This window comes from Engraulis encrasicolus, chromosome 4, assembly GCF_034702125.1.
Source record: "Engraulis encrasicolus isolate BLACKSEA-1 chromosome 4, IST_EnEncr_1.0, whole genome shotgun sequence".
Taxonomy (NCBI): Eukaryota; Metazoa; Chordata; class Actinopteri; order Clupeiformes; family Engraulidae; genus Engraulis; species Engraulis encrasicolus.
The window spans coordinates 26603085-26624322 of NC_085860.1; the positions used below are offsets into that span (position 1 = coordinate 26603085).

The window sequence follows — 21238 nt, forward strand, 5'->3', positions numbered from 1 at the left end:
CTTAATATTAGGCTCAAATGAAAGGTCTGCTGATACTGAGTTCAGTTATGGACAGTAAAATTACAAGTAGGCTATGCAGAAGTCATCTGAAAGGTAAAAAATATCAAGGGTTGTGGTTGATGAGAATTAAACTGCTAATTAGTCGGGTCATAATGTGAGGTTCCGTGACCATCCTCTGGCAAGGATGTTTTGATGATTGATTTGACCTCTATGGACCCTTTAGAAAAAATTTGGCCCCCATGTCCCTCCCAGAAATCCTGGCATTTTTTACTAGAGGCAAATTCAAAATGGCGTCCAGCGCCATCTCTAAAAAAATAACTTTTGATCTGAATGACATAGAATCATGTATGAAGACACTTTTTCATACAAGTCAACCATGAGGATTCCAAATCTGACATAATTTTGATATACAACTTTGGTTTGACCGTGAAATTCAAGATGGCTGCCATCTAGAACAGTCGTTTTCAACCTTTTTAGGCCATGACCCCCCAAAACAGTCATATTTGGACTGAGGACCCCTACTCCATTGGTGATGGTCTTTTAAATTGAGAGTCCTTACATTGACATCCCACCCCCCAAAAAGGGGATCTCAACCCACAGGTTGAGAACCACTGATCTAGTACATAGAACATTTCATAGGACATTTTCCAAGCATTCTTGCATAAAGAAGCTTGTTGAGGGACTCAAAGCAAGAGCTGCTGAAATGGACAGAAGTGCTCTCAAAAGTAGTGATAAGCCTGATTCAAGACAGTCAACCTTAGCTCCCTGAGCTGCAAGAACACCATGTTGTTGAGGAACGTGTGGCCTTATTCACCTTATTCAACCTCAATGGCATATACAGGAAGATGCAAGGGAGCACGGTCATCCAGAAGATCTCCGTCCAACCTATTGCGATTAAAGAACCCCATGTTGCTCTAATTGACATGGGCATGATCTGGAGGATGGCAACTCCATTGGACACAGGACGACACGTCATACAAGTAGTTGGGCTGTGTCAAAAAGTCGTCATCCATCATCCTTGCCCGCCATTCTCATTCTCACCGTATAATCAATGTCAATGATCCCTGCATCTCTGGTCCAGCATATCTCTTCCTAATGCTCCCGCCCAAGCATGCCACAGCATAGGAAAGCACACTAGCTCCTGCAGATTTTCTACCAGTCTGTCATGGCTAGACTAGCCATGACAGACTGGTAGAAAATCTGCAGGAGTGCGTTGCAGACATAAATTATCTCAACTTTCTTTTAGACTGCGTGTGAATTTACTGACCAGTCTAATTTACTTTTCTGATGTACCCCCAGGTATTTGTAGGTGCAGACTGTTTTCACTGTCTCCCCCTCAAAAGATACAGGCACAAGGGGTGGGGTGGACCAACAGAAATCAACCACCATTTCCTTGGTTTTGGTGGTGTTCAACTTCAACTGGTTGGTCCCGCACTATCTAACAAAGTTCTGCACCAGGCCCCTGTACTCCCCCTCCTGCCCATCTTTAATACATCTCACAATGGCAGTGTCATCTGAGAAGAGCAGTTTGCGTTCACGAGACAGGTGATCTATGCACACAAGAAGAGCAGCACCATGGCTGAAGCCTCTGCTTCCAAGTGGAAGACCATGAAGAGAGTCTTTTATCCGTCTCCCTTCAGATGCAAACATCTTACGCCAACACGGCCTTCTTGACAACTACTTGGCGTACCTAGTGCGCCACTCCACACTGGCAGGCAAGGATGCTGGAGACACCTTTTGGACATAGTCCAACCAATTGTATGGTGTGGCGTCCTGTGTCTGCCAATCTTCTACTGATGGAGTTGCCATCCTCCAGATCATGCCCATGTCAATTAGAGAAACATAGGGTTTCTTCAATCACAATATGTTGGAGGGAGATCTTCTGGATGAGCTTGTTCTTCTGCGTCTTCCTCTATATGCCATTGGGGTTGAATAAAGCCACACATTCCTCAACAACACAGTCTTCTAGCAGTTCTGAGAGCTTCACACGTTTGACTGTCTTCAACCAGGTTGATGGCTGCTTTGAGAGAACTTCTTTCCATTTCAGCAGCTCTTGCCTTGAGTTCAAGTTTTCCACTATATCAGTGGCTTTCAACCTGTGGGTCGAGACCCTTTTTTTTGGGAGGGGGGGGGGGGGGGGGGGGGGGGGGGGGGTGTGATAACGTAAGGACTCTCAAAGTAAACTACCATCACTGCATCTAAAGCTATCAACAAACAATGCTAAAACATTGGCCAAATTGTCAAATCATATTTAAAAAGCCAAACATTGTGAAAATTTCCTACCTACAAGCACACTACGCCTTATAATGTGAGGTATTGTATCAGCTATTTTCTCAATATCTATGTATGAGGAATGGAGCTACACAAATTGGGGGGTCCCCAGTCCAGTTTTGGAGGGTCACGGCCAAACGACTGTTCTAGATGGCAGCCATCTTGAATTTCATGGTCAAAACGAAGTTGTATCAAAATGACGTCAGATTTGGAATCCTCATGGTTGACTTGTATGAAAAAGTGTCTTCATACATGATTTTAGGTCATTCAGATTAAAAGTTATTTCTTAGAGATGGCGCCGGACGCAATTTTGAATTTGCGTCTCTAGCAAAAAATGCCGGGATTTCTGGGAGGGACATGGGGGCTAAATCTTTTCTAAAGGGTCAAATCAATCATCAAAACATCCTTGCCAGAGGATGGTCACGGAACCTTACATCATGACCCGACTTATAAGCAGTTTAATTCTCATCAACCACAAACCTTGATATTTTTACCTTTCAGATGACTTCTGCATAGCCTACTTTACTGTCCATAACTGAACTCAGTATGAGCAGACCTTTCATTTGAGCCTAATATCAAAGCTCTCTGACGATTTTGAAAAAATTGACATTTAAAGACCCAAAAGTGGCAGCAATCTTGAATTTGAAGGTCAAAAATAGGTCAAATCAATACATCTACATCATTTGTGAATTTCTTGACCCAAATAGTTTCAGAAACCATGTATTATGCAGCATTGTGCGCAAAACCATTAAAAAGTAAATTTCCAGCTTGGCTGGCAGCAGCCATTTTGGATATAGGGTTCTACAAAAATTTCCCCACATTTTTGTGAGGGGCACCCCGGCTCATTTTTTTATATAACCTTTATAGATGCCAAATCCAGTGAGAAACAAACCTTTCCTCTCCACGGTCACGGAACTTCTATAAATGACCCAACTACTAAACCCTCGATAGGATATCGGAACACCTTCAATTGACTGCTTGTCAAGCCTTATTTCACACAAAAATATTATAAAGCTAATTAACAGGTGTTAAACTTATACATGAAAAGCCTCAGGATGCATGTGTATTAAAAAACAACCTTTATTTGATTCAAGTCTTCACAAAACATTTTGGTTTACACAACCTTTGAGTAGAAAAAGAATTTCTGATAGGCACTTTGACTTTTAAAATATAATTTAGGTTTAACATTGCATCGATATTCAAACTGACATTTTTTTTTTAACAAAGGCTTTGGTGGGATAGGCTTTTCCTCAATAATGTCTTTTGTGTATTGCTTCATTTTAATGCATATTTTTGTTATATAAACCTTTACATTGCGCTAAAGTGGATATTTCAGTTCAACTTCATTGGAAAAAGGCAACCCTGGAGTGGACACTTGTGGAGATGAGATGGTCTGATGTTCTACAGACATGTGCTGTAGAGAGTGACTTTGTGACTGATCTCCTGTAGCAGTTCCCGAACGGCTTTCTCCAGGTCCACCAGCTGATTGGCTTTGTCCTCCAACGTCTGCTGATTGTCATCATACGACTTCTCCAAGTCTAGACAAAGAGATTTAAAAAAGACTGATTGAAGCTAATGGTGCATACAGTATCCATCAATATTGGCATGAATTAAAAGCAACATGCAGCATGGGTACTTTTAAAATTTAAAAGTACCCATGGTGCATATACGTATATGAAAAATTTAAATAGATATACAATTTGGTTTTGCATCACAAAACAGTTGGTGTAATTTTTTGCTCTATGAATGTAGATATTTGTTCTTCTAGTACTACTGTACAATATCGCTCATACATGTTTTACATAATATCGTAATTGTGACTTTGTGTGGGTATCTCGTGGACAAACCTTTTAGGAGCTGCAGTTTGTCGCTGGCTTGTAGCAGCAGGTCTTTGGCCTCTTGCTGTAGCGTCTCTGCCCTCTTCTTAGCGTCTGAGATGCCACTTGCTTTTTGCGTGATCAGGTCCTCCACTGTGCTGTATTTGTCCTTTATGTCAGTGTCCAGGTCCTGAATAATAAAATAATAGACATTTTAAATTCTGTGAATACACTGGCGGTTCATATGAAATGGACTAGAAATGAAGAAGAGGGTTGAAGTTTAAAATGTTAGTGTCTGCGTAGCAAATAATATAATACGTAGCTGGTGTGCAATGCGAATGCACACTAAAGTCACACATTAGATTACATTAGACCCAATTAGATCCAACTTTATTGACATGACACATACAGGTATAGGGATACAGAGTGATAAAGTGCAGTTAAAGTGATACTGTCCCATTTTTGGAAATAATCTTATTTTACACCTCCCCTTGAGTTAAATAATAGGGTTTTACCGTTCTCCTATACTTTCAACCGTTCTCTGGGTATGGCAGTGCAAATTTTACCCCAAGCAAGCAGTTAACATGGAGGCCTATGAGACCAGTTAGCCGCCAGCTGGTCTCATAGGACTCAATGTTAACTTCTAGCTTGGAGGTAAAATTTGCACTGCCATACCCAGAGAGCAGTTGAAAGGACAGGAGAACGGTAAAACCTTATTATTTAACTTAAGGGGAGGTGTAAAATAAGCTTATTTCCAAAAATGGGACAGTATCACTTTAAGCATTTATTGGAAGATCAAAAAAACAGAAGTGCATATGTACAGGAAGTGGAGTTAGTGATGTTCTAAATTAACTTTTTTCATCACAAGCCAAAATGGCTAGTAGATGTTGCTCTTACTAACCAAACACACACTCACTACTGGGTCAAATTGGCTAGTAAGTTGGTCTTTTCTACCAGCCAAACTGACATTTCACCAGCATTTGGCCGGTTGACGGGTGTTAATTTAGAGCCCTGTTTGTATGTTGTACAGTATGTATGTAACTGTTTGCAGGCTGACCTTTTTGAGCTTCTCAGCCACCTTGTTAATGTCCTCCATATCCTTGTCTGCCTTCTCTGCGGTGCTGGTGGTGTTGCTGGCCTTCTCCTTCAGCAAGGCCACGTGCTTCTCCAGCCCCTGCAGCCTCTGGGTGGCGTTGTTCAGCTTGAACTCCGAGCTCGCCGTTTCAGATTCCACCTGCAGACACCCAAAACGCATCAAAACCAAATAACGTCCAAAACCAGAAGTATATTTCATTTTTGACAAGCTATCAAACTTTTTATGTGCATGCATTATGAAAGCAAACCTGTTCGGAGCTATACTGATGTTGATTAGGAGGTGTTGAAGACCTTCTGTATGATGTAGTCTGATATGAGAGGAGGAGCCTCCCTTTGTTGGAGACCCTTCTGTGCGGAATGAAGTCTGATGACCTTATGCTGAGATGGGTAATGTTTTATACTCCAAGTCCAAGTCTCAAGTTTCCGTGTCTGATTATAGGGGTTGTACGCCTATGTTGAAGACCTTCTTGTTCAGTATGAAACGAGGAGTGGTGGCCATCCTTAAGCTAAGGTGGGTGATGTTTTATACTCCACGTCATTAAGTCTCAATTCCCTATGGTCTGATTAGAGGGGTTGTCCGCCTTTGGTGAAGACCTTCTGTTCTGAGTAGTTGCCCTTGTTTTGCTGCGGTGTGTGATGTTTTCTACTCACGGAGGCGATGAGGTCGTTGGTGCCTCTGATGTCGGTGGAGGCCTGCTGGATGGCCTCTGTGGCCGCGTTCTGGGCCTTCTCCGCCTGCTCCAGAGCCGCCCGCACCATCATCGCCGTGTCCTTCACATCCTGAGCCTCCTTACTGTGGGCCACACACGACAAGAGTTTTAATGACTAACAATCAGAGGTGTCAAAAGTAAAAGTAAAAATAAAAAAGAAACACAGTTTCCTTCCACCACAGGTAACTTACGGTAACATGAGTAAAAAGTAGACCTGTGTACTTGTCTTACGTTACGATCAGCTGACTGCACTGGTTGGATAATGTTTGTACTGGGTTCTTGTTTTTAGTGTTTTTCAGTAGGAAGGAACACAGTCCATCTACCACAGGACCAATGAGGTAAATGGTGTAACAGCTATGTAATATCATGTGCTAGTGTTACACTGTGACCTACAAGGCCATTTTGTCTATTAACTTTTGATTTAAAGTCATGTTTCATAAATTTACTATGAGTAAATGAATTGAGGTGTAGCAAACAAGAACATTATTCAATGTTTATACTGTAGTTACTCCATCTTATTACTACAGAAATTGGCAGAAGGTGTCTGTGCAAATTCTCTGGCAACTCTGGCAAACATTTATGTCTGTAAGTATATCCTTACCCTCTAGGGGGCAACAGCGTGTAAACCTGAGCACTGTGGTAGAGAGGTCTAGGCTTTGGCCTGAGTGTGGACTGAGTGTGTTCAACACTATCAGTCAATCTGTTGAACCATGGTGTTAAAAATCATGCTAAACCTGGCCATGTGAAATCATTACTACACCTAAGTATAACAACTACTCATTACTCAGTTCATCCTTTCATCTGAGCATTCCCAGTTTGACCCCTTGTTAGCCCACCTGGCCTTGCGTGCAAATGCCCCCATGACTTCATCATAAGCCTCCCAACGCCCCCCTTGACCTCATCAAAAGCCTGCCAATGGCCCCTTAGTATTGAAAAATAAAATAGACTAATGCCCCCCAATGGGAACTAAGCTCCGCCCCCACTCAGCTGTATCCTTCTCAATGCCCCCATAGGGCTCCCCAACACACCCTGGGGGGCTGTAGCGCCCCCGTTGAGAAACATTAATCTAAATCAATCCCAGTTTGAACCCCTTGTTAGCCCACCTGGCCTTGCGTGCCTGCTCCAGCAGGCTCTCTGCGCGCTGGATGTCGGCGGCACTCTGGTTGAGGATGTCCTCCACGTCCGCCAGGCTGCCCACGCGCTCCCGGATCTCATCGGTCAGGTTCTGCAGCTGGGCGGGGGTGGTGGGCATCTGCATCTCCAGCACCTCGTTAGCCACTGCCTCAATGCTCTCCAGGTCAGCTCCATCCTCTGAAGACAACAGTCACAACACTCATTAGTCAATCACTCATCACGACCAGGGCTCCAAATTAATGCTTTTCATCACCAGCCAAAATGGCAAGTAGATGCTGATCTTACTAGCCAAACACACACTCACTAATGGGTCAAAGTGGCTAGTAAATTGGTCTTTTCCACCAGGCAAATTTAACTTTTACAAGCACTTCGCTGGTTGGCTGGGGTTAATTTAGAGCCCTGATCACGACCATCAGCAGGGCAAAAAAGCAGGCAGCAAGCTGCTTCAAGTTCCACAACATTAACTGTAGAATTTATTGAGCGACTTAATTAAAGGTGCTGTATGTAGCCATTTAATGGCTAACTCCTGTAATTGTAAACACAGCAGCATTACGATTACTCAAAGTGTTACACTGGGTTCCATGATGCAAGCATCATGCCATATATGGCTGTCCATCCTAAGCCAACATTCCAAACATAATCCTCTCTCCTCAACATTTGCCCCCAGCTTGTTGCCTGGTGACCACTTGAGCAGAGTCACGGCAGTCCCACAGACACAGAACAGACACCAAACACGAGTGGCATCTTCAGCATAACAGAGCACCTCCACACTTTCCCCTTCACTAGCCACATTAACAGTCAAGATGTTCCAACTGAACTCTGAAATTAGACTTGGTCTTATTTAGGGTAGCCAACTGTCCCTTGAAATCGTGAATCGTCTCGTATATAGAAACAAAAGCATGGTTCCATATTGAGCCGACACAGGACGTGACCAATTTGGTTAAAATACATGAAATTCCATCTAAGACTTTTTTTTCCTTCTAGGTGATGACCCCTAGACCCCCAACAGAAATGAGGTGTCCTTTATTTTTTTCCCCTAGTGAGTTGGCAACCCTAGTCTTATTATAGAAACAAATACTGAATGGGGAATAGAAACTAACTGTTTGATCGGTTTGATTATGTCCCACTCTGTCAGTATTAACTACCAACTCATTATCTGGTCTGTGGTGCATCAAACTGGTCTACGTTGCATCTTTTAAATTATTTCTGTGCTTTCAGAGTAATGATTAATATGCAAGAAGTGATGAGGAGACACCGCGCCATCGTACGTGTGAGGAAGTCTCTGATCTGCTTGATGAGGGTCCTCAGCTCCTCGTTGCTCTGGTCCACGCGCTGCTTGGTCTCGTTGGTCTTCAGCAGCACGTCCTGAGCACTCAGCTTGGCCTGGTCGGCCTTGATCTTAGCCTCAGTAACCTGCAGAAGCAAGACCAGTACATTATTATTACAACACAGCAAGCAAGTACAGTAGCAGCATCATAGGACTGGCGTTTAGTGCTTCTTCCAGAGAAGTCACTCTTTACATTAAACAATCACACTTTATTGTTGCAATGTATTTTAATAGCTGAAAATATGTCATATTATGTGCTTATATTGTACCACAGTGTTAGGGTTTTAGGGTTTACACTGTATTTAACTCGTTGTACACAGTGTTACAATGTGTAAACAATATGTGACATTGTGTATTAACACTGCAGTGTCAGATGTAAAGGCTAGTGCTGTGTATGCACGCACTGTGCAAATAAATGCATTTAATTACGTGCTGTCAGATAAATACCCCAACAAAAAAAGGGGAAAAATAGAATAGAATAGAATAGAATAGAATAGAATAGAATAGAATGAATAGAAGGCCTTTATTGTCATTATACAAAGTATACTGAGATTTCAGCTGCACAGTCCTTTACAATACAATACAATACAATACAATACAATGCAATAAAATGAATGACTGACACTTACAAGCTTTGACAGTTTCTCCACTTCCTCCATGGCACCACTGATCTCCTTCTCAAAGTCCTTGGCCTTCTGCCTGGCTCCAGATGCCAGCGTGGCCAGACCTTGGCACCCCTCGCCGCCACACTTTAGCTTGCCCTCTGCATCCACGCAGCTCAGGCCCCCACAAGGGGAGTCGGCACAGGCCTCAGACCCGGCACGAGCACCACACGTCTGGGGAAGCAGAGCAAACAACACACCTGCATGTTACTCCATTGGAGGACTATTGCCACACAGGTCTGTGACTTGAATTCAGTTATGGTATAATTTGAGCAGCGTTATCTGTGGCTGGATCCAATTGGACCAACCCCACACACACACGCAGCATAGGTGCCAGAAAGGGTGATGCAGTCAGTGGTGCATTTGCATACCCACTTTTGGGCTCCCTAAATTAAGCTTTCTCAACTTTTACTGCAGACAAATGAGTGGAGTGCAGCAGCAGTAACATTTTTAAGAAATAAAGAATGAAGAAAAAAATGCACCACCACTTTAAAATTAGTTCCGGGTGCCCTTGACACGCACGCACACTAGCACACACACACACGCACAGCATATAAACCATGCAAATGCAAGTTTCAAACCTTTTCGCTAAGCTCAGCCAGACTGAGGGTCTCCAGTTGTCCAGCGAGGTCATCCAGCCTCTTGGCGTGTTCCTCCTGCTTGTTAATGAACTCGTCCTGGGTCTCGTTCATCCTCTGCTCCACGGTCTGCCTGAGGGAGGCCGACTGCTCCACGGTGCTGTCTGGGTCGGTGCTGGAGGCGTTGGCCCTGGTCTCTGCTGCCAGGGACTGCTGGAAGTACTTGGTGATGCTGTCTGTGGCTCCTAAAAACAGCGGAATGTAATTAGAGTCAATTAATTAGTAGTCCCCTTAATCTCGAAAATCTCCAATCTAATTGCAAAAGAATACTTGGATTCTGTTTCCACTCCAAAAACATTTTTGTTATTAGTTACACTACCTGATGTTTTTATTCATTCTTAATATTGCCATTTTAAACCCCTTAAGAGAAAAAAATATTACTTATTATGTTGCTTTCTTTAAAGGGTAAAGCATTCCATGAGTCTTATGGTGTGTGCACTAGTCTGTGTATTTTCTCCCATGTGCCTCCTCTGTTTGTCTGTGCCATTTGCTGTGCTTATATACTATCTTAGATGAGATAGGTGTCCCTACATGTAAACTACAAACACATGTACATGTACATGAGAAAGACCTACAATATGAACAGAAATAAAATAGTACAGACAGTCCTCCTGACATATCACGCATAAACAAGCACACATGCAAACATGCACACATGACCTTGATATCGTCTTTCCTGGACAAATAAAGGTCAGGTAAACTAAAGAGACTTCCTGGTTCATCACTCACCTCGCACATCTGAGTTCTTCACAAACTCCACCTGATCCAGAAGCTCTTTGGCGGTGCGCTCCAGCTTCTGGGCATCTTCTCTCAGCGCCTCCAACTTAGTGTCCGTGACGTTGCCCTCGTCGGAAACCTTGGACAGGGCCTCTTCGGTCAGATTCAACTTGTTGCTCATTTCCGACACCAGATCCCTGATGATGAAAGTGTGAATTATGCAGAGGATCAATTTACAAATTCACAAAGACCTATTAAAACAGTCACAGTGGGAAATGACTATTCGGGGTTTTTTAACTTTTACTGTTGGGATGTTTTTCACTCCAGTGACCTGTGTGTGTGTGTGTTTTTGTATGTGTGTGTGCGTGTGTGTGTGTCTGTGTATTTGTGTGTGTGTGTGTGTGTGTGTGTGTGTGTGTGTGTGTGTGTGTGTGTGTGTGTGTGTGTCTGTGTGTGTATCTGTGTCTGTCTGTCTGTGTCTGTGCACGTGTAAGGTGTGGGAACACGTCTTTCCCTCTTCAGACCTGACAAGGATTTAGGAATACTGAAATCCATTGTTTATCACATTGGCTGCTGATGTTCTCTGAACAGCTGGTGTGTGGGGCCATAGGAACCGGGGGATTCACAAGTGGTCCAAAATACACAAGGACAAATAGAGTAACTACATCTTTTGTCAAAACAGTTTAGATTAGAAGATGACTTTAAATAACACGTTCTTTGACCAAAATATATTGCGGTTTACTTCTTCTTCTTCTTCTTCTAGTGCAAATTCACGTTCAGTGATGCCAAAACAAATAATATTGTGAAAGGATTGAAGATTGCGCAGTAACTGTACTTCACAACTATGTCAAGGTGGTATTTCTGTGGAGGGGCCTTTACATGAATGTTTCTTAGTCCCCTGATTTATGTAGTTTTTAAACAATATAATGTCCGATTCAGTGTGTGCGTGCGTGTAATGTATGTGTGTGTAAGTGTGTGCGTGAGTGTGAGTGTGTGTGTGCGTGAGTGTGTGTGTGTGTGTGTGTGTGTCGCGCATGTGTGCGTGCGCGTGCGTGTGTGCACACGCCCGTGTGTGTGTGCGTGTCTTACGTGGTCTGCTGCAGTAGCTGCTGGATCTCGGTGAGGGGCTGTGTGGCGGGGTTCTGGGCCAGGATGTTGCGGATGGAGCTGGCGCTCTTCTCAAAGCTGTCGATGGTCTGCTGGTAGGGCCCTGTGATGCCACTGGCCTTCAGGGGGAAGGGAGCGAAGGGTGGAGGAGACCATATGAAAGGTATGCAATGTCATACAATATGTGGTGCAAACTCTGTCAATGGTTAACATTTTGATGTGTATTGAAATTCAAGATTCAAGAATATTTTTATTTGTCCTGCAGGAAATTTGTCTTGGACAGATGGAAATACGGTATGGCATTATCCAGTTGTATTTTCTTGAGCAGTGCTAAGAAATGTTTCAACAGTAAAAGATTTGCACTGCTATTGATTTTTCTATGAGTAAATCTGTCATCATTCACACATCAAAGTCTGCATTGCAGTGTATACTGTAGCATAATCAGTCCTACAGAAGCTTGACTGTAAGGGCCATGTCATCCAGTCCTGTTTACGTACCTTGATGGTGTTGACCTTCTGCACCAGTCGATGGGTCTGATTGGTCAGCTCTCCCACGATGGCGTCCCACTCGGCAAAGCACTGGTGGCAGCGTACGCAGCGGGGGAACTCTCCGGAGTAGCCGCGAGCGCAGGTGTCGCACCTGGGGCCCGACACGCCCTCCACACACACGCAGTGACCCGACATCTTGTTGCACTGAGGCTCAGCGGTGCCTCTCTGGTCGCAGTCGCAAGCTGAAAACACAGACACATAGAGTTGCCATCATTAACACAGACACACAGAGTTGGCATCATTTCCACCACAGAGATTGTGGAAGTGGAAGCCAAACTGGGAAACTCCCAACTCCCATTGTCATTGTGACACAGCACTCCAGAGCACACAAGTGCACACTGCACACAACGAAATTGCATTTATGCCTCACCCGTGCAAGGGGGCAGCCCCCAATGGCACCCGCAAGGGAGCAGCACGGCGGGGCAGTACCATGCACAGGGTACCTCAGTCATGGAGGAGGATGGGGGAGAGCACTGGTTAATTACTCTCTCCACCAACCTGGCGGGTTTGGAGTTGAGCCAGCAACCTTTGGGCTACAAGTTTGACACCCTAACCGCTGACCCATGACTGGCCAGAGGTTCAGAGCGGGGGAAACATGTTCATCCAGCCATGTTTTGAGTCTGCTGAACATAATAAGCACATAAATCATCAGACAGATGGATCAGCTAATTAGGAAAAGGACCCTGCATTAATCGATGATTAATGGCACCTGTACAGTACAAACTCCTAATTGAAGGCACCGTAATAGTCCAAATTAGAAACAGCTGTGAAGTGCTGAATAAAAACACATGTGTTGTCCTAGTGTGCTCATGTTGAAAAATTAAAATAAGAAAGATGGCTTCAAAATAGTCATCCTGCCCAGTCTGTCATTTTGGAGGGGGGGTGCTTTTATTTAATGACAATACAAATTAAGAGTTTTGGAGTCAATTGGAGTCAATAGTCTGGAAAAAAATATGATTTACGGCCTTTTCATATTGAAGGGTGTGTTTGGGGTGGGTAAAGACATGTGCAATAGGAAAGCCATGTGCCCATGTTTTGTTTTTCAGCGATAATGAAAGACATCTGCATAAAAGGCGAATAAACTGCAAACAGTCTGTGTTTTCATGTGCGCCATCAAGGACAGACTACCAGATGTGGGGAAAGTCTAGTCTGTCTAGTTATTACCCTTCCATAGTCCTTCATATCACCCCACTGTGTGTGTGTGTGTGTGTGTGTGTGTGTGTGTGTGTGTGTGTGTGTGTGTGTGTGTGTGTGTGTGTGTGTGTGTGTGTGTGTGTGTGTGTGTGTGTGTGTGTGTGTGTGTGTGAGAGAGAGAGAGAGAGAGAGAGACAGAGAGAGAGAGAGAGAGAGAGAGAGAGAGAGACGGAGAAAGAGAGAGAGAGAGAGGAAGGGGGGTTGGAATGTTTGACCACTTCAAAGTGCTCTGGGCCTTTTTAGAGTGATGTAGAACAAAAGCCGGCTGATTGACCAACTAGATGCTGTCAGCTCCACAACAAACAAAAACCTCATTCGTGACAACCCATGAATACCTCAATAAGTGTTGACATGCAGACAACAGACAAAAAGACACACAGACACAGACAGACACCGACGCAGAGATACACTGACACACACACACACACACACACACACAGACACAGACACAGACACAGACACAGACACAGACACAGACACAGACACACACACACACACACACACACACACACACACACACACACACACACCACATCCACAGACACTCCAGGGCATTCCTGAAGCCCAATAATAAGGTCTGGAAGTAGGGGCTTAGGGCAGGGTTAATCCTGGCTGCATTGGGCCAAGACAAGACCCCTCGGGCAGGCAGCGGTGGCGTTGGGGTTGGGTCTAGCTGGAGTGGAGGTATGCTATGAATGTGACCTTTTGTCTCCTGCTCACTGTGGGATTTGTAGCAGTGAAACAAATGGAGTTCGGAGTGTCTCCCCATTGCTAGAGTCTATATATCAGACTGTCTCTGTCTGTCTGTCTGTCTGTCTGTCTGTCTGTCTGTCTGTCTGTCTGTCTGTCTGTCTGTCTGTCTGTCTGTCTGTCTGTCTGTCTGTCTCTCTCTCTCTCTCTCTCTCTCTCTCTCTCTCTCTCTCTCTCACACACACACACACACAAATGCATGTACAAAAGCATCCACCTACGCACAGGCAATCTGTCTCTGTCTCACACACACACACACACACACACACACACACACACACACACACACACACACACACACACACACACACACACACACACACACACACACACACACACACACACACTTCCCCCAACTCGCTCACCCCCTCGCAGATAAACGCAACTCTTGTTTACACAGGCAAGAGTTGCAAAAGACAAACCGTGGTGCAGGGACCAGGTGCGAGGACATAAATGGAAGAGCCTAGCATCCCCATTCACACCTACATATGACAACTCGCCTGTCCCACTCCGCTAAACACAGCAGGGGGCTGCGTAAACACGGGGCCTATTCGGAATCTGAATTAAGCTTCATTCAGAATTTAAGTTAATTAAATTCAGAATTAAAATCGTCATGTAATCGTAGCCATTGCTGCACAAAGTCAACACATTGCATACAGATATGTACATGATGTCTGCTCAAATATCATTTACTGGAACTTAGTAACTGTAACTCTAACCACTTTCGTGTCTTGATTTAGTCATCTGATTTTTCCCCTCCGCAAATTTTATAGCCAAGTTATAAAATTCTTTAGAGTTTGACATAAACATTTTTCACACAATCCCCAGTCCCAGGGGCCATGAAACATGAGGCCCTATTTAACACAGCGGCTTTACACAACCCCTTCCTCTTTCTCGTTCTCTCACCCTTAGGCTTTGCCTTCTCGGTGGAACATATGTTCTGCATCACTCAAGCCCAACATGAGTTTCTGCAACAAGAGAGTCATACAGAAGTGGGGCAGGGGGGAAAGGAGGAGGAATAGGGAGTCTATGGGAAGAAACAGAGAGAGAGAGAGAGAGAGAGAGAGAGAGAGAGAGAGAGAGAGAGAGAGAGAGAGAGAGAGAGAGAGGAAGAATAGGAATTTGCATTTTTTTCAGAGAGAGAGAGAGAGAGAGAGAGAGAGAGAGAGAGAGAGAGAGAGAGACTAGGGGGAGGTGTATGAGGACAGTATTGCACTTTTTGCGTCCTTCAGCTAAAGATCTCCATCTGGCAGACATTCCAGTAAGAATTTGCCGTCTGCGTGGGGAGGAAGGGAGGGAGGCAAGGAAGAGCTGATTTTACAGTGCCCTTGCCTACACCACAGCTCAGAGTCCTTTCCAGCAGTTCAGTCATCTTTGTAGGTCATCTGTCAGAGTCAGACCCAATTCTCTAATGACTTTACTGACTTAATTGCTTTCCAATGATGACATTTGAGTCGTTTAAACAAAATCAAGTTAAAATGTTAGGCATCTTTAAGAGTTTCTAAGCAGCACGGGCACATGACTAAAAGCACACGACATGAGGCAAAATGGAGAAACGTGAGGCCATCATTGGGACTGTTTGTGGGGGAGGGCAGGGGGACTGAGAGGTTGCAGTCTGGTCTCAGAGAAACACTGGACGCTTCCTGCTGTACCGACTATACAAACAAACAGCTGAGACACCCCTGTGAGCTCGGCCACAGCCCCGGCCCCGGCCCGAGCCCTGTCTCCCAGAGCAATAGCCGCCCCCATCCCCACTGAGAGACGCTCAATATGGGGCCAAACCAGGCAAAGGAAACTCTATAAGGTCAGACAGAAACACAAAAAACTCTTCTCTCCACACAGGATGTTAAGCCGTTAAGCATTTGTAACTTCTCAATAAGACGTTTAGCCAAGCCGTGCTGAGGCTGGACATTCTCCAAAGGCAATACGTTTTACTTTGCAGTGGGTGGGCAATTTTGTAGTTTTACAACCTTTTAAACCTTCTGCTGATCTGTCTACAGTTTCTGTTCACCAGTTACAACTAATAATCTAGGACAGTTCTCTAATGTAGAATTTGATTCCCTGGGAAACACTTCAAATGCTGTGGTCATAAAACAGCCGTCTTGATGGCCGTCTTGTTAAGCTGAATTACTGTAAATGCCCAAAAGTGCTGTGAATAAGCTGGATGGAAATCCCACTGATGTCCGCTAAATCACCTCCCATTACAACCAAGTGCTTAGTTCCCTGTTCTGAGTAACAAAGGAAAAGGTCGCCTCTACTGCCAAAGCTGGAGCAATAAAATAAATGCAGCTTTTCTCTGCTCTACTAGAAACTGGCCACTGCACAAAGTTATTTGCTGGAGTAAAAGTCTGATGCACCAGTCAATGCCTCAGTCTTTATTCGTCCTTGAACCTCCAGCACACACACACAAGTAACCCGTTCATGGGGTCAGCAGCATGCCCTTCAACCACGACAGAGTGTTCAAAGCGCTCGGGGACTTCGTTCGGCACAAGCGCAGTACAAAAGCCTCCTTTCTGCCGGAGAGGAGAGGGGGTTCCTGTGTAGCCATCCCTGCCTCCTCCTCCTCCTCCTCCTCCTCCTCATGCACTCTCCGACAGGACTGAACAAAGGTGTATTGTGGGGCCACACAGGATATTGAGAGGCTTAGACAGACACAGCCATCCCCCGCATGCTTTCAGTGTAAAAAGGCAGGCAGTCAGTGGAGAAGAGAAGAGAAGAGAAGAGAAGAGAAGAGAAGAGAAGAGAAGAGAAGAGAAGAGAAGAGAAGAGAAGAGAAGAGAAGAGAAGAGGAGGAAAACCGACCAGCCCCACTCGTGTGTGTATGTGTGTGTGTGTGTGTGTGTGTGTGTGTGTGTGTGTATGTGTGTGTGTGTGGTGGGCGTGCGTGCGTGCGTGCGCATATGTGTGTGTGTGTGTGGAGAGAGAATGAAAGAGAGAGAGAGAAGCTGTGTGTGTGTTTGTGTCTGTGTGTGTGTGTGTGTGTGTGTGTGTGTGTGTGTGTGTGTGTGTGTGTGTGTGTGTGTGTGTGTGTGTGTGTGTGTCTGTGTGTGTGTGTGTGTCTGTGTGTGTGTCTGTGTCTGTGTGTGCGTGCGCCACGCATGCGTTTGTAATTGTGGAGTGTGTGTGTGTAGTGGTGTAGGCTGTGGTATGATATTGGGGGAAGCAATGACAGATGGGTCGTCCCACTAACTAAGATTTACAGCTGGGCCACAGCGTGGGATGATGAGGGAGGGAGAGGGAGAGAGAGAGAGAGAGAGAGAGAGAGAGAGAGAGAGACAGAGACAGAGAGAAAGAGAGAGAGGGAGGGAGAGAGAGAGAGCGCGCAAGAGAGCAAGATAGAGAGAGAGAGAGAGAGAGAGAGAGAGAGAGAGAAAGAGAAAGAGAGAGAGGGAGGGAGAGAGAGAGCGCGCAAGAGAGAGAGCAAGATAGAGAGAGAGAGAGAGAGAGAGAGAGAGAGAGAGAGAGAGAGAGAGAGAGAGAGAGAGAGAGAGACAGAGAGACAGAGAGAGAGGCAGGCATTCCTTCCAGCTGTGGATGTAATCTTTACTGCTCCTCAGACCTGAGATAACCACACAGAATACCCACACAGTGTACGCCTGAGCAGCTCATCATTTACAGTGGGAGAAATACCAACATGTTACGTAAATGGATGTCATACAATATGTTAGTGTACTATGTAGGCCTACATATTTAATATTTAATAACACAACAAGTTTGAATTCCCTTCATTTAGGGCTGCCATGAGATGTGGATCCTCTCAGACCAACGTAAACATTTAGTTAATCTCCTCTTGGATGAGAAATAAAAGTCGTAAAATTATATATCGTTGAGATGAATGTGTAATCAAACGTAAACATCTGCATGGCTGTGGGGGACCCGTGTACTTACCATGGCACTTCACCTCTGGATTGCCCCAGAATAACTCTCGGCACTCGTGACATGTTCTGCCTCCAAAGCCGGGCTTGCAGGAACACTGGCCCGTGATCTGTACAAGGCAGTAAGAACACAAGACAGGGTTAGATACTCCATGGGCAATCCATCAAAAGTATTTCCTAAGAGGAGACGACTGCACACTGTTTCGTGACAAAAACAAGGTCTGTCTTCCTGCAGATCTAAGTCGCGAAATGGTTTCGGATGGACGGATGGAGCGAAACACTTGTCTTATAGAGTCCCTTGCACCCACAATTTCGACTAAAACAATATTTAAATTTAAATTTAAATTCCAGCAAATGTCACTTTGTAAAATGTTTCGTTGCGAGATTGTGTCTATAATGTACTGACAACTGTTGCAAAGTGCTACAGCTTCACATTCAAAAACTGGAAATCCAATTTACTGTAACTGCCTACAATGATCCTTGTTAGAGTTCAAATCCCTTTGCTACAGTAGTGAGTAAGGCAAGAGTTTGATATTGACCACGTCAAGTAGGAAGGGCTCCCAGTCTTAACAAAAGGTAATTTGTATTCATATCTACTTTTTGTTTATGCCTTCTATTTTAGGTGAAAGGAGTTTAGTGTAGTTGTAGGCAACCGGACTTCCTTTTTGACCCAGATGACCTGGAAAAATGTGAATCTTCACAAAAATCCACTGACTGTCGCTCTGTATAAAAGTGACTGAAAAGTGTAATATAATGTATAATATATTATAATATAATAATATATAATATATAATGTATAAAATAGTAACGTAGTATGCACCTCATTGCAGGAGGAGCCGTAGGAGTGGTCTGGGCTGCAGTCACAGTGTTCGCAGCCCTTGCCACTGCCCATGTTCCAGGTGTCGGGGGCACACAGGTCGCAGTGCTGGCCCACCACGTTGGGCAGACACTGGCACTGCCCACTGGAGCGCTCACAGTGGCACTCGCCCAGAGACGGACACGACTGCTGGTCAGTGCCCTGGATGTTACAGATGCATTCTGGGAAAATAAATTACATTACATTCCATTACATTGCATTTGGCAAACGCTTTATAACCAAAGCGAGTTCCAAAAATTACATATCATTTTAGACACACCCTAACTTAGAGCTTACTTACAGCATCAACGGCACTACCAACTTTTAGTATGTTAGTAGTGACACAAAGTCTGTTTAGATGTACATCATAATAGTTCAATAAAGTGAATGTTTTTTTCACAGCTCAAGCAGGCATGTGTGTTGGGAACCACCCAATCAGGCTGCAGATAAAAAACCTATATAAAAAAACTATACACTGGCCACAATGGCAGTAACGTATTTAGTGGGCTACCATGGTAAAAAAAATACCCAATGAATGTCCAAGACAAAAATATTGTAGCCCAATAAATATTTTGGTGCACAATGACCAGTGTGCTGGATTTTTTTATAGATTATTTTTCAAAGACCAGCAAAGCATTCCAGTTGAGAAGCGGCAGTTGAGTGGGACTCACTTCTGCAGCTCTGAGTGAGAGCGTTGCCATAGTAGCCCAGCTTGCAGCGGCCGCAGTCCTGGCCCTCGGTGTGGTGCAGGCACTTGAGGCAGACGCCCGTGGCCGCGTCGCAGGACCCTGGGTCCATCATGTTGATGTTGCTGTTGCACTGGCACGGCAGGCAGCTGCCACCCGCCTCGTGAGGGTTGCCATAGTACCCGGCGGCACACTCGTCGCACCTGGGGCCTGAATAACACAGGAAAGAAGGAGGGAGGAAGAAGGGAAATGAGAGGGGGAATGATAGGGGCCCACAGACAGGATACGAAGTAGAGGAAAAGAAGAAAAAGAAAGAGGGAACACTTCTATAAGACTCGGGCGAGTTCCTACAAGCGTGTCATTATATATCTCTCTGCCATGTTGTTTGGTATAATGATAGACGGTGCGAATAATTTAGTTAGTGGGTATTTTTTTCCACTGACCTGTATATCCAGGACTGCAGACGCAGAACACCTGGAAGGAGTCGTGGCTCTTGTAGCATTCGCCGGCAAACTGGCGGTTACTTCCTGGTCCGTCGGGGCACATGCACGCCCGGCAGTGGTCCCCGGAGCCCAGAACTGGGTCACCGTAGTAACCGCTGAGACATCTGTTGATGGTGACCAAAAAGATTAATACTACATATATAATACATATGTGATGCGCTAACTCTGAGCATGCATAAAGGGATTCTACATTTTTGTTTTCTCCTGGCTGCACGACACTAGCTTTGCACAACTCAACCTCTGATTGTTGGAAACCGCTGTCGGTCAAAAAATTTGCTCACTTGGTTGGCTGCCAGTGTCTTGCCTCTCCTCACAACGTTGTCTTTATAAACACGGTGAACCCATGTATAGTGTAATAGACTTCAATGTTCTAATTCTCGAAATATGCGACACCGACCTCTCGCAGTTGTGTCCGGCGGTGTGGTCTCGGCAGCCCAGGCACTCCCCGGTGTGTGCGTCGCAGGAGTCGGCGTGGCCGTTGCAGGTGCAGGGGCGGCAGCTGGGGAAGCCCCAGTGACGTGGCAGGCAGCGGTCACACTGGCGGCCATACGCACCGGGCACGCAGTCACACTGACCAGTGGCCTCATGACAGAAGGCATGCAGTGAACCCTGGGGGTTACACTCGCAGGCTGCGGAGAGGAGAGGAGAGGAGGGGAGGGCGGGAGAACAGGAGACGGGAGGAGAAAAGGGGAAAGAGAGGGCCGAAGAAATGGGAAAGAGGAGAGGAGAGGAAAGCAGAGGAGAGGGGAGGAGGACATGGGAGTCGGGGGGTGGGGGGATATGGAAGGTGAAAACAGGCAGAGGAGGAGAGGAAGAAAGGAGAGAAGAGAGATTTTGGTGGTTAGTGCAGTCAGCAAAAAAAAAAACAAGAAATGTCAACAAACAATCGGAAGTTGGCTATGGGATAGGACAGCACAAACATTCAAACCAGATGTATGAGATCTCAACTGTTAAATCAAACCTGTCTACAGACACAGGCACAGATGAAGATACAGTAGCAGCACCCTTAAATGTAGGCAACTCACCTCTGCAGCCAGAGGGTCCGAAGAGGAAGGTGGCGGGGGCGCACTGGTCACAGTTCCTGCCGATGATGTTGGGACGACACTGGCACTGGCCGCCGTTGGGGTCACACACCGTGCTCAGAGAGCCCATAGGGTCACACGCGCACGCTGGAGACAACAGAAAAAAATAACAATCACAGTTAAAACACTATTACTATTTGATTGAGGGTGGACAACTTTACCACACAACAGTCTGTGTCGCAGTGGATAGAGCTGTACAATACAGTTAACTGTAACAATGTGTGTAACAACACAACGAAGCCCAACATACAGTTGAAGATAACATT

The 21238-nt window shown here is 45.2% G+C and overlaps 1 protein-coding gene across 1 annotated transcript in view; it reads right to left on the minus strand.

Moving 5' to 3' along the window:
• Window positions 1–3335: 3335 nt before the first annotated feature.
• lamb1a (laminin, beta 1a) overlaps window positions 3336–21238 on the minus strand; it is a 37734-nt gene continuing 19831 nt past the window's right edge. The window contains exons 18-34 of the mRNA XM_063197020.1: window positions 20916–21059; window positions 20288–20519; window positions 19831–19994; window positions 19373–19597; window positions 18666–18883; window positions 17859–17955; window positions 11976–12208; window positions 11461–11597; window positions 10384–10568; window positions 9598–9839; window positions 8984–9190; window positions 8296–8440; window positions 6997–7204; window positions 5835–5976; window positions 5146–5322; window positions 4119–4278; window positions 3336–3809 (exon numbers count right to left, since the gene is read on the minus strand). Coding sequence (XP_063053090.1) covers window positions 3673–3809; window positions 4119–4278; window positions 5146–5322; window positions 5835–5976; window positions 6997–7204; window positions 8296–8440; window positions 8984–9190; window positions 9598–9839; window positions 10384–10568; window positions 11461–11597; window positions 11976–12208; window positions 17859–17955; window positions 18666–18883; window positions 19373–19597; window positions 19831–19994; window positions 20288–20519; window positions 20916–21059 — 3053 coding nt within the window. The 3' untranslated portion in view covers window positions 3336–3672. The remainder of the gene's footprint in view (window positions 3810–4118; window positions 4279–5145; window positions 5323–5834; window positions 5977–6996; window positions 7205–8295; window positions 8441–8983; window positions 9191–9597; window positions 9840–10383; window positions 10569–11460; window positions 11598–11975; window positions 12209–17858; window positions 17956–18665; window positions 18884–19372; window positions 19598–19830; window positions 19995–20287; window positions 20520–20915; window positions 21060–21238) is intronic.